The following is a 17,599-nucleotide window of genomic DNA, read 5'->3' as shown; positions in this document are numbered from 1 at the left end:
CTCCCTTCAGGCCAAATCCAGTCTTGGAAGCCACCAACGAGGCGCCTCATCATGTCTTATTTTTATGTAGCGCCACTGTAATTGACTTCCGACGCTAAGCAATAAAAGCTAATGGCATGCTAATGCGGCACGGGTTCAGGCCCGCGGCCGAATGAGCGGAAGGACCCGTGCCGCAGTGCAGCTCAACCGGCAGCCACTTCTAATTAAAAAGCAGCGCTCCGTCGTAAATAAAAAAATAAAAAAACATTCCTATACGGATGATTCTGTTCCAGTGGGAAAACTAAAGAGATGGACGACATGGAGACAAACACTATCTCATAATGTCGCCGGTTCATCCCAACAGAGCAGGCAGCTATTTTGTTTGTTGACGTGGGTGCGTAAATAACAATTTCTTCCGCCCGCAGCTGGAGGAGGCTTGGCTGGATGACGAGCACAGCGAGTTTCTGGAGCAGCTCAAGATGGAAATGCTGGAGGAACAACGGCGCGAGGAGATGGAGTTGGCCGCCTTCCAGGAGGAGCACGAGAGCGGACAGGTCGGACACATAATGCCGAGTGATTGACTGCCGCGTGTGTGTTTTAATAGTTTACTTACACTCGACAAATACTCTGTATATTTAAAAAATAAAACAAATGAAAACTAAGCTAAAACAAATCATTTTTGAACAAATACAATCTGAATGAAATGAAAATACAGTAAAAAAGAAATAATAAATTAACTATATCCAAATCTATTATAAACCCAATCCCCGCAGATAGTGATGGTTTTCTGTAACGGTAACATATATTGATCCAAAACATCAGTAACAAATATGAGGCAAACGTTACAAAGCAACAGTGACCAGAAGTTAAGATTGTGTTTATTTGTTACCAGCGAGAAGACGACGACAAGCCGACCTGCTCCACCCTCACTCAGCATCAGGACAGGAATCGGATCCTGAAAGAGAGGCAGGACAATTCCGAGCACAACGTTCTGGCGCAAATCCAGAGGCGCCTGTCGCAGTGCCTCCGGGACAACCGGGACCCGCGCCGCCCGGAGGGCCGTGAGGACGAGGACCAGGAGACGGCGACGGCGGACGGCGATCGCTTCCAGCAGCTCCTGGAGCTCAAGTGCCAGATCCGCAACAGCGGCGAATACGACCTCTTCTACAGCCGGCGCAGCACCATCGAGTGCAGCGTGGGCGAACCGGGCGGCGTCCAGCACGAGCTGCGCATGCTCAACGAGGAGCTGCGCAGCATCGAGCTGGAGTGCCAGAACATCATGCAAGCGCACAAGCTGCGCAAGGGCCAGCAGTCGGCCAGTCCCCTGCAAGGCAAGCTGACGGACATCAACGAGAGGCTGGAGAAGTCGGACAAGGACAGCTCCAGTGCCTATAACACGGCCGAGAGCTCCCGGAGTACCCCTCTGGCTATGGATCGATCCCCTGAACATTCCCTCCAGAGGATGGTAAGCCTCACCAACCAGAGGAACCTCCGCAGCAGCCTCGCCGCCGGACCCTCGCTCAGTCCCAGCCCCGTTCCGAGTTGCCGGGCCCCGCTTCTCTGCAAGAGCAGCAGCCCGGACCACAGCAACCCCTCCGAGTCGGACCAGATGCTTCAACCCGAGGATGAGCAGCGCCGCGGGAAATCAAAACCCCGGCTGTCGCAGATCCCCTACTTTTCTCCGTCGCACAGTTCCCAGCACCGGCAGACCAACATCCCGGCGCACGCCCGCCACTACCAGAGCTACATGCAGCTCATCCAGCAGCGCTCGGCCGTGGAGTACGCCCAGAGCCAGCTCAGCCTGCTGAGCGTGTGCAACAATGAGCCCCCGGCGCCGCCGCTCCTCCTGGACGAGCCCAAAATGGAATGGAAGGTGAAGATCCGCAGCGACGGCACGCGCTACGTGACCAAGCGGCCGGTGCGCGACAAGATCCTGCGGGAGCGAGCGCTGAAGATCAAAGAGGAGCGCAGCGGCGGCATGACCACGGACGACGACGCCATGAGCGAGATGAAGATGGGTCGCTACTGGAGCAAGGAGGAGCGGAAGCAGCACCTGGTGCGCGCCAAGGAGCAGCGCAAGCGGCGCGAGTTCATGCAGCGCAGCCGCCTGGAGAGCCTGAAGGAGAACCCGCAGAGCAGCGGCGAGACCAGCATCATCGAGCTGAGCCACAAGAAGATGTTGAAGAAGCGCAACAAGAAGATCCTGGACAACTGGATGACCATCCAGGAGCTGATGACGCACGGGACCAAAGCGCCGGAGGGGGCGCAAGTGCACAACGCCTTCCTGTCGGTCACCAATGTGTGAAACTAACTGGCGTGCCGACTTTCTACCCGTGGTGGTATCGATCTAATTGCCTCGTTCAATGTGGCGTTTTTATGAGGACAAGAGGAGTATTTTTCACACTTTGTACACCCAAATAGCATTTTGTAAAGAGTTTATCCGTGGCGCTATGGCATTCCCTTCCACATTTTCTACGGATTGTCGCCTATTTTCACAGTCACGTCATAATCTTGCGACTCGGTCATGTATGTTTGTTTTATGTGCTAGGTTTCAACGTAGCAGGTCTCATGCCTTTTTTATCTCCCTTCGAGACGGTCCTCCAACACAATACGACGACCTACGTCGTTTTGAAATGTGCCAAATTACGAGCAAGTGTTACGTATTGTAGTTTAGCGACCCCTATCGGCTATGTAAATAGCGGGAAAATAGTCAAGGGAACCATAAGTGTAGTTACTGGGATTCAAACTAGGGTCAGAAGACAAGCGTCTTTCAGTGTTGACATGTTTTGTTACATCAAACATATTTCAACCTCGGCCTCTTCCTAACCTCAACCATTAGTGTCCCATGTAAAGACGGAACGTGTACAACCTTTACTGAAAGCCTAATACTAACCCCAACCATTAGTCTCGGTCACAACGAATTGGCATACATGTTAAGACACACACAAAGAAGGGCAAAACAGTATAAAATAATTTAAATAAAGTCGATTTGGGGACATTAAAAATCTATTCTGAATTGTACTAAATGAGAATCGCAATTATGATAATCGATTTTTGGGCACATTTCTACTAAAAACAATGATGTAATAACTTTTGGCCAGATGACCCGGGTTCGAGTCTCATTAACTCCTTTATGGTTCACTTTACAATTTTTTTTTCTCGCTATTTAACATGGCCAATGGAGGTCGCTAAACTACAATACATAACAATGTCTCGGTCATATTTGGGTGCATGGTAAAACGAGCAATATGGACGTTTATTGTTGGAGGACTTGTTGCTCCCTTCAGTTTGGCGCGAACACCGAGAAGTCACCAACCGTTTTTTTTTTTTTTTTTGCTCGATGAGTGTGCAAAAACTGTTATTCCAACCCGATCAGATATAAAAAATAAATAAAAAATCCCCAAAAAAGCATGCCTGGGGGCGGCATGGCTCTGTGTTGAAGTGTTTGTCAACCCCAAGGTGTGGGTTCGATCCCCGGCCCTTGTGACCATGTCGAAGTGTCCTTGAGCAAGATACTGAACCTAATGTGAAATTACGAAATGAAAAAGCGCTGCGCAAATGATAGACCATTTACAATATTAAGTTCAGAATTTTGTTTAGCTTTGTTGCATTTTTCCAAACTTTTTGACTTCTATGTTTCTTTCCATACCTGAATTGTATAGTTAGCCACTGAGCAGGACTCAGCAGATTGGATCTCTTATTGCAGTATAAAAGTCAAATTGAAGTTGTGGTTTATTTCCAAGTGAAGTCATTACTTACATGAGAAATATTGTAAATTTCACATATGGAGCGGATCCCCTTTGTCTTTGTTTTGAGTCCGTGTGCAATGGTTTCACGTGAACGCGTAGTCGGCAAATGTGTAGCCAGTTGAAGAAAAACAAAATGTGATGATGGTGCTCTTTGCAAAATAAATGACAATGCATTGTGATTTTTTTTCCTCTTGGCTTCGATACTGTGCTGCTCGTTTTATTTGGTCTCAACTGGAATGGATAATCCCTATTGGAAGACGACAAATGGCCCAATGCAATGTCCCAAAACTTTTGTCCATAGACATTTCATGTCAACATTCTTCTCATCGCTCAACTGCTCAACGTCGAATCCAAGATTTGAGGTAAAATCATGAATAATTCAAATTCGTACATTTGGCATGCAGAAATGATTCTCATTTAACCCGTGAAGCTGAAAATGTAATAACATTTGCACTAAGCTTGATCAAAAATAGGTAATAAAACCCAATAACGTTATTTAAAAAAATCCTGACTAATATTGTAGCTTACTACATTATTGAGGATTTAATATGTCTTTTTTCTCAAAACTGATCATGTATAACTTGACAGATAATGTAATACTGCATATATGTTCCGTTTCAGTACAAAATTCTACATTTTGTGTTTTGAGAATCTAAGACGCTTAGATACATTCTCAGCAAAAATTGGAGTTTGAAAATTTTATATAATAGTTTTCAACCTCCAAAGTATATTTTTAACACTCTGATTTAAATGGAGGTCAGTGTTGGAGAAATCAAATGAAGCTCCGCCCACTTTATTAGAACTGCTGCAATGACTTCTGGGAGTACCAAGTGTTCCAGTTAAATGTACGTGGTCTTAAGTATTGAGTAATTTTATGTTTATTTTTTATTGTTAATCAATGAAAGATGTTGACTGTCACAGCCGAGTGTTTGCGTTGTTATAGCAACGGCAAACCGTGACTGAAAGTGTTAGCGTGTCAGATGAGTTTCTGCCTCACAACAGCAACATGGAGAGATTATTGTACATATATTGCTTTTTTTTTTTTTTTTTACATTATTGGTGAAAGTACTACTTTCTTGGGTTTTATTACAGTTTTTATCAAGTTAATTGCAATTATTTTCTTTTTACATTTTCAGAAAATTATTACATTACAGGTACACGGCTTTACCAACTGGAATAAGGAAGGTAGGTCTGTAAGAAAAAAAATAGGTCAGTCAGTATGTACAGAAGGTAGACGGGACGAGGAAAGTGAGGTAGATACATAAGGTAGACTGAACAAAGACAGTAATATGTAAGCAAAGAAGAAGAAAAGTAGGTGAGAAGGTAAGAAAATGTCAGAAAATAATACAGGTTAGAAGGCAGATGGAAAAGCCAACTTGACTTGAATCGGGTAAATAAAAAGATCTGTTTTGAAGGTATTAAAGTAGATGGGTAAGATTTTTGACAAGTAGGTATGAAGGTAGGCAAAGTACAGTAGGTCGAAAAGGGCTAACATCGATTTGTGGAAAGTGGAAGCCCCCAGTGTAAAAAGTGAATTACTAGTGGCGTACACACATCCATCCTCGCCTGTCTCCTGCCAGGGTGTCAGGCCGTTCAGCTGGAGGAGATTTCAATTAAAATAGCCTTCCACTCGGCTGGCTTTATGTTCATTAGGAGGGAGCGGTCACTTCATCATCTTCCGTGGCCTCGTCGCCACGCCGAGCTGCTCAATGTATTGTCTTAACTTAATTTTTTTTTTATGAGCACGACTAACGCGACATTTGGCATGAGTGTGTCCAGCGTGGTCCTTATCTTATCGTTTCTATATCCCCCCCCACCAAAAAAATTCAAAATGAATCCAGCTGAAACAAAAAATTAAGTGGATGTTTATGGAAGACATTTTCTCACAGGTGCGTATATCAAAGGTTTGGTTGGCTTGTTTTTGAGTAATTTAGCAAAACACAATGGCAATTATTATTATTATTAAGCTAGCTAACACTTTGTCAACAGCACAGTAATCAATATTTCTTTAGCAAACACACAAAATAGTGACTGCATTTCCATCTTGAAAACGCAAATCTCTCTCCTTCCTGCATTATTTTTCACGCGGTCTTCACTTCAAGCTGTAAACACTAGTTTCCAAAATTGTTACTCACTGCTGCACTCAAGAGGCAGTTAATGGCACTACCGTTGACAGTGACTTGATCTACTTGCCAACATTGATATACTGTGCAGTAACCTATTGTGATTTTGCAAAGTAACTGTAGTCAGATTACTTAATGAGTGATTACTTTAAAAACGGAGTATTATTATTTTTTAAATAAACAGCAGCATTACTTTCTAACATTTAAGCTACGGCGGTAGAGAAGACGGCTAAAATCCTCATTCAAGCCCTTTAGTCTGTTTTCTCAATCACGCTGCCTTGGTCAAATGACATATGAAGCTTTGTTTACTTGTTTACTTCTTTTGCCATATGGAAGAGTCTGTGACGTCATGGTGAAAGGGTCTATTGCCACAGTAGCCACTGGGAAGTCGCCCAAGTGCTGGATGGCTAATTAAGTTCATCTGCGAGCCCCTATCCGAGCCGATCAGGTGTAATTAAAAAGCGTGAGGTGACAGCCGTGGCATTTGTCTGAGCCGAGCGAAGTTCAAACAGCGGCGCCAGCGCAAATGTCAACTAGATAGTAGTCGTCCCCGCAACTCACACATGCCTTCCTCGCTTTTGAATGTTTGCTCGTGACCTTTGGGGATCCCTGGATAGTAGACAACAAATTCTCTGCCCTTTATCCCAATTTGTGTTTATTGGAAGGTGTGGAAAAGTACAAAAACTGATGTCTTCTTAACACAGTGATTCTCGATGGGGTACCGGTGGGGGGGGGGGATTCACTCAATTAAATGCTCAATCTGTGAAATGTTTCTAATCCTGTAAATTACATTTTGTTTAAGTACAGTTTAGTTGTATTTAACTTTTTAATTGATCTCTTATCATCTGTTACATTTTTAAAAAGATTGATGCCGATATTCTTCAAAATACCAAATATCGGCATCGATAATCGGCCCAGCCAATAACTGTTCTGTCCTTAAATTATATATACTTTTTTGTAGTTTTACTTTTCAGACTGCTTCATGCTACAGTGGCATACAATAATGTTGAATTTGGAATAAAACCTTGTTTTTAAATCAAGTTTTCAAATGTGGGCCTACGCCGCAATTACAGTATATTTAAAAAGTTTGAAAAGCACAGTCGTACCCCTTTTCCTTCCAACTCTGTTCACTTTTTGTAGCCAGATCGCTCAAGATTATTTGAACTCAGTTGACCTTTATTCTTCGACTCCACTGTGGCTTGTGGTTTTGTTTACAGAGTGTCTATGGATCCTTAAAACTTCTTCTATTTGGAACAAAACAAAGTACACAGACACACACCTTGAACTTATTTTCTGAAGTAATACCCTCTATGGCATACACGAAATTCCTCAACCAAATCCATTTTGTATTTTTCTTGAGTCTAGTCACAATCGAAATTTGGAAAATTGCTCTTGTTTAAGGGTAAAGATTTAGTTGGAAAGGTTGGTAAGAAAGCAGGCATTATTTAGGTGTCTAAGATGGTAGAAAGGGAATTAAATAGGTGAGAAGGTGAAAAGAAAATAGGTAGATAGGAAGGTTGACATGGAAAGAGGGCATAAGAAGGAAGCTAGGTAAGGACATCAGTCGGTAAGACGGTAGGAAGACGAGGAAGAAGGTACAAAAGGGTGATAAGTTGGTAGGACGGAAAATGTATAAGATGGACAAGCAAGAAGGTAAACAAAACGCAGAAGGCACAACGAGCAAGGGAGGTTATTAAAACTCAACTCTCGTGGGTGGTGTCTGGTCGGTGCTGGGCTTCGCTTTTCTTTCTTTTCTTTGGTCCCCCTTTGGGTCTCCTGGCGGCCCCACGACTCTGGCTGGATTTTGAAGTGTTCGGTTTAGGTGAACGGTATGGGAATTCTTATTTATTTTTATTTTTTTTCGCACGCACGCACGCACGCACACACACACGCACGCACACACGCACAAACACACATACAAAAAAAAAAAAAAAAAAAGGGAGAACAATGATGATGACATTTCAAATGATCAATACTGAGATCTCCCAAGAAAAAAAAAAAAAAGAAAAAAAAAAAAAAAAAAAAAACTCAACTCTCGCACTGTTGTGTTGAAACCACTTTGCATTTCCTGACATATATTTCATATAAGTCACACTTGTTGAGTGTGCGTGTGTTTAGGCCAGGGGTGGGCAATCTTGGTCCTCAAGGGCCGGAGTCCTGCAGGTTTTGGAGGTTTCCCTCTTCCAACACAAGCTGATTCCAATCAACAGGATCGTTATCAGGCTTATGCATAGCTTGCTGATGAGCTGATCATATATCAGCTGTGTTGGAGAAGGGAAACATCCAAGACCTGCAGGACTGCGGCCCTCGAGGGCTGACTTTGCCCACCCCTGCTTTAGGCGGAACTCCCACCTTCCGCTGCAGAAATTTGGTTGAGTGGACAACTAGTTCAATGATTTTTTTTGCGGTAGATTAGAAGAGAGCTAGGCAAAAGAATGAGTTGACAGCTAAAAGGAAGAGAGATAGGTAGGATTGGACGCTGGACGGATAAGGACATACTTTAGAAGAAGGACGGTAGACCAAACCATGAAGGTAGGAAGGTAGGTCGTTGGTGGTTATGTAAGAAAGAAGACAGGTAGAAAGTGAAATAAAACGGTAGACGGGAAGGTAAGAAAGTAGATTGCCGGGTACGAAAGTAGCCGGATGGTAAGAATGTAGACGGGTTTGATATATGCTGGATGGTCAGAAGGTTACGTAACTGTACAACAGCCTTACTTGAACCTTTGACGCATGCAGCTACTCTACTGTATACCTCATTAAACTCGGGTAGGGAGAAGAAAAAAAAGTTGTGCAGTCTTTTGTCGTAGTGACCTAACAACCGCTTCTACTTTTAGCTACGTTATGATGAATGCATTTGCGTTTCGCGCATGGCGAAAGGCCTCTCTACTCGCACCTTGGGATTTGGATTTTTCTCGGGATGCTTTGTCTAAATCTCCGTCGCTCTTGTTGGTGGGGAAATAATGATCCTCCTTGAGGTCAGCGCCTTGCGAGGATGTGACCCCGGAGAACAATAGAAAACAGCTCATACAGTCAAGCTGTGAGCTGCGTCATCAATTACATCCGCCGTATGTATTTAAGCAGATTGCTGCAAAAAGTCATTAGGAGGGTGGAACATTTTAATTATCTTGAGTGTGTGCAATTTTGTTTGGGACAGCGTTTGGAGGAAACATCTAAATAAGCCTGTGACTGTGATTCATGTGTCATTTGTCAACTTAGAATCCATTAAATTGTTGCGGTGATGTCATCATTTTCGGGACAGCGCATACGGTGATGTCATAGGACTAAGCAGCATTAAGAGAAGTCAGTTTATGATTATTTTTGCTTTTTCTTTAGCTTTTATTTGGGCAACACTTGAAGAATATAGTGAACAATTGTGAAAAGTGGTCAATAGTAGATGCTCCCCTAAAAATGTGTATACATGTTTTTCTGAAACGGTAAACAAACCCCAAACTATGATATCCTTCTTCCTTATGTTTTTTTTTTCTTTTCATGTAAGAAACTCGGGGCACTGAAAGGTCACCCGCCAAGCTTCCTGTTTTCATCTTTTTTGAACGTGTTGTGACTGTGGGAATTCTGAATACTGGGCAGTTCAAAATTTCAATTCTAAAATGACCAAATTACTACTTTCCTATTAGCCATTGCATTACATTTTTGACTCAGTATCACAAAAACACCGTCGTTCTTTGTGTACTGTACGTGTAACTGCAGTTGACTGTTCACCTATTTGTGCTATGTTGTAAGATGAGCTAAGTATTTTGAGGTCAAAGTTTAGGGTATAGCTGGGTTTATACTTTTACTATAAACATCTTTTAAAGAGGGCGGGGTCTACTATTTGTGGATTTTTGCTTTATGTCGCAGGGAGGGCTACTCCAGTCGGTAGGAAAGAAGAAAGGAAGCTTAGAAGGTAGCTAGGAAAGAAGATCAATAATGAGGTAGACCAGGAATGTAGGTACGAGAACAACAGATACATTGAATAACGATGGTGAGAAACAGTACATATTTATTGAAGTAGGAAGGAAGAAGGTCTTTGGTTGTGAATGCCGACCTAGTGAGGTTCAGCACCAAGAAAATGGCAGTTAAGAATAATGTTCTGGTGTGTGTGGATCTCACTCTGCTTCGTCTGTCCTTCCTTCCTTTCCGCAGTCTCTCCTTTGGTCTCTTGAGGTCTCCCTGATTTGTTGGAATTTAAATGTTTCTCGGGTTGGTGAAGGACTCTGGTTGGTGGCCCGGTGGGTGGTGTCTGGTCGGTGCTGGATTTCACTTTCCTTTCTTTTCTTTGGTCCTTCCTCGGGTCTCCTGACGGCCTCACGACTGGCTGGAAGTGTTCGGTTTAGGTGAACGGTATGGGATTTTTTGAATAGGTTTTAGGTAAACTAATGAATACGCACGCACACACGCACATACAAAATAAAAAAAATTTTAAAAAAAAAAAGCAATAATGATGACATGTCAAATCGGTAGAATTACCAAATGAACAATACTGAGCTCTTCAGAAAAAAAAAGAAGAATGTTCACGTTACAGTTAATGCATTTCTCTGTCTGGGTATTTCAACTGTATCAAAACATTTACACAAGACAAATTGGTAATAGTTGCCATTCATCTTCGATTCTGTCATACAAAAAGAAAGCCCGCAATCCAAAAGTAGAGACAAGCCCGGTTTCCCTTAAGTAAGTTTGTACAGTCTGCGCCCTCTAATATTCTCTTTTATTGTAGGCCTACTGCATATTCCGCTATCTCCTATCACACACACATACATTTATTAAATATATATATATATATGTAAAAGGTCTCGCAGACACATGGTAAATTGGATTCTGTTTAACACTGTAAGATGAATAGCTGTGCTAATATTTTCTGGGATGATGGGGAACAGAAGGAGCAGATAGCCCGTTGGTGCGTGGACTATTCACTGGACCAGCGATCCATAGGGCTCATCCACCCACCCCATCTTATTTCATTTCCCGTCTCTGATGAAAATCAAACAAAAGCAACCCTTATGGAATTTTAGCGCATAAAGGATTTTCTTTGGTCAAAAGGTTCAGGCGGTAAAATATTACGAGCTTTGTGTGCCGCTTTTGTTGCAATTCAGGCTGTCAAATGTCATCTCCTCAAATGTTCAATAGGGTTTAGATCAGAATAGTTTAGCTCTGTGTTTTGGATCATTATTCTGAGCACATTTAGATCTTATTATACCACACACAGATTCAAGACACCCAAACTCCCGCAGTTGGAGCAAAGCAGCCCCAGAATTCAACTCCTGGTCCAGAAGAGATTAGAATAGATTTTTATTGCAACTTGTTTTTTTTAAATATCTAGTTTCTTTAATGGAGTTCAACAAATACAATTCGTACATTTATATACGGGAATATGGTGTCTGCCTCGAAAGCCAGAGATTGCTCTGTCAAGCTCACTCCAATACAAATCATCTGCGTGAAGTTGAGTAGCTTCATGAATGCGGCAATAATAATTCTAAACGCTTCCATATAGTGCCGTCCCGGCATCAGCTTTTCCGTACGTTATGGGGTTCACGGCACGGTGAAATGGAATGCAAGCATCAAATAAACGCAATGAATTCCCCTACCGCGTCTTGGCAATAACGCAAATGCGGCGAGCGATGAGCGATTTTTGCTGAAAGCTGAATAACCTCCAGATGCACGGCGGCGGAGGCTAACATAACCGCGCATCATCCGTCCATCAGCAGCCGCCCGTGTCGGCGTTTGTACTCGTATGCCAGCGATGCTATGACACGTTTATGGTGTGCATTTCAGCGGGTCTTGTCACTGGAAATTGCCACATTGTTCTTCCAGTGGTGACAATTTAGCCGATTGGGCACATACGGTACATAACACAGCCGCGTTACCCCACTTTCTACGGCACCAAATAGAAATGAGACGAGTGTCAATAGTAGACAGTTGTGTCAAAGTATCTGTCCAACATCAACATATACTGTAGCTAGTTAACGTGCAAACAAAGTGCAGATTTAATTCAGCGGTCAATCCAGATGGGCTTCATCATTGGAAGACTACCAATTGGGAGTGACGAGAGCTTAGTCATCACACTATCTTCTGTTGAAGAAAATAATCTTTTTCTTCCGCGTATTCGTTTTCCTTCGGGTAGTGAGAACGTTGGTTATCCGAATGCAGGCTGGAGATCGGTGAACAGTTCCTTCGAAGGTTTTATTTTACAGAATATTCCGGACACAAGCAAGTTTACAGAACATAGCTGCAGCTTCTCGCAAGTGTCCCGATTACAGACACTTACCGCCCTTCAAGATAGTATAAGAAGGTTGTATCACAAAAGCCCCACCCATCCAGCCAACCTAGAGTTCAGCAGACATGAGATAAGTCTTTAAAAACATCATTGATTACAAACACTTCAACCACAGACAATGGCCCATTGTTGTGGAAATAGATGAGGTCCCAGTCATGACGATAAGACATCATTGATTACAGACACTTGGCAGAAATTGCGACATCACTCACAAAGACACATCCACAGATCAAAGTTCTACTGAGGAAATAAATAAATTAAAACAGTTATGACTAAATCTGGGAAGAAGACCCTCTTCGCTTCCTGTAACTTTTGATGATGGGAATCCGTGCCAGCGAGAATATGAAGCGCTAGATAAGCAGATTTTTGAGGACTCCAGTTTTGCGGACTTTCATCTCCGTGTGAGAGGACGGATGTCAACTTCAAGGAAAATGACCTCGCTGGCATACCAAAGGGTCTGTCTGGCTTTTAAATGTGGTCAGTGTTTCACTTTTTACCCTCACAGACCTGTTTTTCCAGTCAGATCCAGTTTAAGTACTGCTCCTTACATCTTTCGGTGTCAAAGGTGGCATCCGGGTAGGTTACCCGTATGTGATAGACGCTTGGATTATTAGAACCGGGCGGGACATGGCAATGTAACTCAGGATGGTAGCAGCATAATGAAATCCTGATATCTACAAAAACATTCAGTCTGGCAATTTTAGGACTTCATCGGGGGCGCGTAAAGACTTAAGACTTCTGTGGATGTTTGGAACGGGGTACCAGTGTGGGACATGGGCCTTTGTTATGGTCACTTTTTTTGGTTCTAGAAAATGTGCAGTTAGCACTGAAGTTGATTAGCATCAATAGCATACTGAAGAACAGAAATTGGCTCCTCCTGTTTTTCCATTATCAATGACATCACAATGAGATCACCATCTGTGTTCCTTTTAATAATGTTTCCAACGGTTTCTTTTGCTTGTTTCTCCCCATCGAGGTGCCTTTAATCTTCTTCTATTATTATTGTCACGTGACTGAGTATGGAAAAGAATAAGATGTTATTTTCGTCAAGCTCTCGGCATCATTTATAGTTGTTTACCTCTTTGCCCGCATCGACAGAGAAAACCCACCCACTCCTGCCACAGCAGCATGCTTCCCCCCCTTAAAGAGTAGTCTTTTCATTCTGTCAAGAAACACGGAATATGTACCGAGATCTGAAGCCGTGTTCCTGCCACATGCCCCCCCTTATCGTTCCACTAATGGCTCACGTTGCCTCAGTGTGTGTGTGTGTGTGTGTGTGTGTCAGCTGTTTGTTTGAAGATACCTTCCCAACCCCTTCCCCACGAGGCAATGTTATAAGCTGATTTTACCCTCTTGTTGCGTGTCCTACTTTGCGCTCCTCCAGATCCACACCCTCACACCGCAGCTTTAATGTGACATCACAGGCTGCCGTACCTGGCTGGGACCCCCTGACGTGCAAATTCAGCAAAGAACTTGGCATGGTTTGTCTGTGTGGGTTTTCTGTGATTTATGTGGCTTTGTTTGTAGTGAGGATGAGGAGAAACTGGAGCAGAAGGTTATAAGGGTACCATCACCGCCCCCCCCCCCCCCCACACACACACATACACACACAAATGTGATATACTGTATGTGTGATAGGTAAAAATCACATTACAAACAATTAATTTCTTCTTGATTATAAATTATCATCCTTAACTATAAATAAGAATGTTTTGTTTTTGCTTTAAATAGATTTGAAAATTATGCTCTATATATACATATATATATATATATACATATATGTATTTTTTAATGCTCATTAGAATATAGTAGAATATAGTTAAGAGATCAATGGACTATAGCCAATTAGTGAAGCCCAGAGTTCAAAGCAAACATGGTGAAGCAGCATTTAGCTGTTATGCTGCAAGCAAATGTAATAAGCTGCCAACATAATGGGTTAGCCCCAATTGTAAAGGCTTTTAAATACACCTAAAAAAATTATGCTCCATTTTTTTTAAACCCCATACCTATGATTAAGGTCGTTTAGAGCATTTATATAATACATTTTTCAAAAACCATGCTTTTGGTAAAAAGTCACAATTTTACAATAGTCAGAATTATATAAGGCTTAAAGCTGCTGTTTGTAACAATTTGCCCCAAAATATCTTTTCAATAGCCTTTTTATTTGACCATTTATGGCTGCAACATCTTTTAATTAGCAGATTAACACCGTAGCTGTTCACAATGTAGTACTCCTGCATGCCTCGGCCAGGAGTGTGCAGTTTCATTTTTCGGCCACAGATGGCAGTAGCGATTCAAAGTTCAATTGTCTACATTCGTCAGCTTTAAATAATTATTTTATAAGAGTGAAATAATCATAGTGTAATGTGTAATTAAATCACAGCTTGGATTGCTACTTTCCTACACTTCTTAATCCGATTGTATGATTACGGTTGTGCACCAGTTATGTATAGGAGTACATTAGTCAAAGTCAATTAAGGCCTATTTCAACTCTAAATGCTGTATTTACACAAGACTTCAAAGATTAATGCATTGCGAGTCGTGAGCTCAATTGTGCCTATCTCGGACAAAAAGACACATTCATCACTATTATCTCCTTCGCAACAGAACACACTCGCCTTATCTCTTTACGCGCTTTCATTTGATTGCCTTACATTTTCACCAACACATTCTGTAAGAACATTTTCAGCTACATTGGAGCTTTGCAGGTGGCCGCGGCATGAACCCCGATTTGGAATCAAGAAGGGAAAGCGGCCTCCGATGGAGAGGAGATATGAGGCTGACAACGTCTCAAAGCGGAGTAGAGAGAGACGATTTGAAAGTAAGCAAAGAGGCCTTGGCGGTTCAGTGGGCCCGCAGATTAGAACTCAGCAGATGTTCTCGTGTGCCAACTTGTCTTTTGTTTTGCTGACAGGCTCGCTGGCAAGCCGCGTGAGGGACGGCGCGAGGCACCTGTCACAATCCTACGTGGAGATGCACAAACAACGTCTGCCTGAAACATGACGTCTGCCAAATAGGTGGCACCAGAAACGGCAACATTAGGTACACGTGAAGATTCAGGTAACACGTATGTTATTGTGATTTTTATTCTCCTCAGAAACAACTCCCACATATTACTTCCGATTTACATCGTTCAAATTGCTTCAAAAATTCACGCCTTTTGGGTTATATATCGTCCAATTTTCACATTACTTCCAGTACTCGCACAATTTAACATGAAAACTATCAATTTTCCCCATTCATTTTCAATGCGACTGTCCCACTTCCATACATGCAGCTGATCATCATTACCAGCTCTCTGATACAGCCCAGTGACGCACTTGGTAAATTGCATTGTCCAGTAACCAGGAGGTCGCGCGTTGGAATCCCACCTCTCACTGTACATTGCAAATACAGTATATCCATGGCAATTATGCCAAGGGTTATACGTGTATACCAAATTTCCATCAAAATTAATGGAGGGTACTGCATGCCTAAGTGGTGCTGTTGAGTGATTTTTTTATTTTTTTTTTATTTAGCATTTTTCCATTGTATACAATTGGTTCCACTTTTCCATTTAAACAAATAGAGGGTACTGCGTGCCTAGGTGGTGCTATTGAGTGATTTATTTTTATTTTGCATTTTTCCATTGGATATTATTAGTTCCCCTTTTCCATCTAAATGAATGGAGGGTACTTTCAGATAAGAGTTTTCCATATAAATTTCAACTTCCTTCAAGAATTCACGCCTCCCAAGTTCTAGTGTTCTTTTTATTAATTTATCTTTCAACTACAATTAATACGTTGTAATTTCCACATAATTTATATTTCAATTTACTTCATAAGCATTCATCTTAGCATTCAGCTTTCAGCATTTCCACGCAATTTCTGCAGAAATTGCACTTCATCTAATTTGCAAAGATGTTTTTTCACTGATGCAGAGGAATTCATTTTAAAATATGTGATTATTGTGGTTGTAGTTTGTAACGGTACACAATTTATACTAAGAGCTGTTTCTAATATTTAGGATTATACCAGAATCACAGGAATAATTCCGGGTGAGTGGTAACAGAGTTAATTTCAAAGTCCAGGTAAAGTGTATTTGAAGATTGGGAAGGGGTTCGAGGTCAGGTCCTGTAATGCGACATAATCCGCAGATAGCAGTCGGGGGTAACTCACACTTCTGCTGGTCCTTATAGCAAAACGCCAAAGAGCTAAGGAGGCAGGCAAACACGCTGAGGCAGAATCTGTGATTGCAAAGCAGTAGACTGAGGGGATTCCTTTGAGATAGACCGGGAAGAAAGATCAGAGCAAACTGGAGATCAATCCACGAAAAAGTATCAAAGAAAATGCAAAAAAATATAGACGATTTAGCTAATGCATGTTCTTCCCTGCGTACTCGGGCTTCCTCTCACAATCCAAAAACATGTTAGCTTCATTGTATACGCCAAACGTGGGATCATAAATGGTTTATTCTAATATTTATGCTCTGCAATTGACTGGAGACCGGTCCAGGTTTTACCTCTCCTCTCGCCACAAATCAGCTGGGGCATCTCCAGCGTACCAGCGACTCTAATGAGGTCAAGCCCTATAGAAAAAACGGATGGACTTTCTTCACTTAAACAAAAGTCTTTGTGCACGAATATCACCTCATATTGAATTATTTACATTTTGCAGCAAATCAGGTGAATGCGGTCATGTAATATGGGGGAAAAAAATGGTTCTTTCTGCTTATGCTGCCGGTAGATAACTTTGTTTTCAGATGAGTTCATTTTCTACCCGGCTCGCCCTGTTTGGCTTCTTAATAATCAGAGCGCTGCATAGCTCACTGATATGTATATGGCAGCAGGTCTCGCCGCCAAAAAAAAAAACCTCCAGGGGATTTTGTGGCTGCCTTCCAACAATGGAAGCTCAACTCCAATATACTCCCAAACATTCTTGTTCTTATTACTGGAGGCAAATGCTGAATTGCTGATGTATTAAGCTATTGCAGAGCATTCAAAATAAGAGTTGCTATTAGCAAGGCTAACAAGAAATAGACGAAAAAGGGAAATTCTGATTCACATGCCCTTAAAATGTATTGATCTCCCAAAAAAGACTGCACACTTGCCGTTTGTGGTCTTGCTAGGGATGAGGGATCACGATTAGTGCTTGGATAAGCGTTACTATAATGTTGAGTTGGGATAAGGGTTAAAGTTCGGCCCGACACACAACAAGCCACGTGATCAATTGGACAATCACAAAAAAAACTCACTCAGTCAGTAACTCACTCCCACACACCAAATCAGTGTTTCCCCCAGCGTCTAATAAGCCTGTTGGCCACCAGGCTTATTTTGTTTTTGCCCCTCGTCAAGCTAAGCTAAGCTGTTCGCTCATGTTGACCCCCCCAAATTGATGAATATTTTCTCAGGCTAAATTTAGTTCCTAGGCCATCCCTGATCACAAGGTTTAGCAAGTTTTCTGGGGGGAAACCCTACAAGTTCACACACATAACCAGCT

The 17,599-nt window shown here is 42.3% G+C and overlaps 2 protein-coding genes across 4 annotated transcripts in view; both read left to right on the top strand.

The window, feature by feature from the left end:
* The window catches only part of LOC144053626 (PDZ domain-containing RING finger protein 4), a 63,265-nt gene extending 59,358 nt beyond the window's left edge, over window positions 1-3,907 (top strand). For all 3 annotated transcript variants that reach the window (XM_077568269.1, XM_077568270.1, XM_077568271.1), the window contains 2 exons: window positions 405-533; window positions 872-3,907. In XM_077568269.1, coding sequence (XP_077424395.1) covers window positions 405-533; window positions 872-2,284 — 1,542 coding nt within the window. In that variant the 3' untranslated portion in view covers window positions 2,285-3,907. The remainder of the gene's footprint in view (window positions 1-404; window positions 534-871) is intronic.
* Window positions 3,908-14,841: 10,934 nt separating this feature from the next.
* The window catches only part of LOC144053524 (uncharacterized), a 54,233-nt gene continuing 51,475 nt past the window's right edge, over window positions 14,842-17,599 (top strand). Inside the window, exons 1-2 of the mRNA XM_077568058.1 lie at window positions 14,842-14,943; window positions 15,037-15,182. The gene's annotated coding sequence lies outside the window, so the exon portion shown is untranslated. The remainder of the gene's footprint in view (window positions 14,944-15,036; window positions 15,183-17,599) is intronic.

Source organism: Vanacampus margaritifer, chromosome 6, assembly GCF_051991255.1.
Source record: "Vanacampus margaritifer isolate UIUO_Vmar chromosome 6, RoL_Vmar_1.0, whole genome shotgun sequence".
Classification (NCBI taxonomy): domain Eukaryota; kingdom Metazoa; phylum Chordata; class Actinopteri; order Syngnathiformes; family Syngnathidae; genus Vanacampus; species Vanacampus margaritifer.
This window is presented reverse-complemented; position numbering and strand designations above follow the sequence as displayed.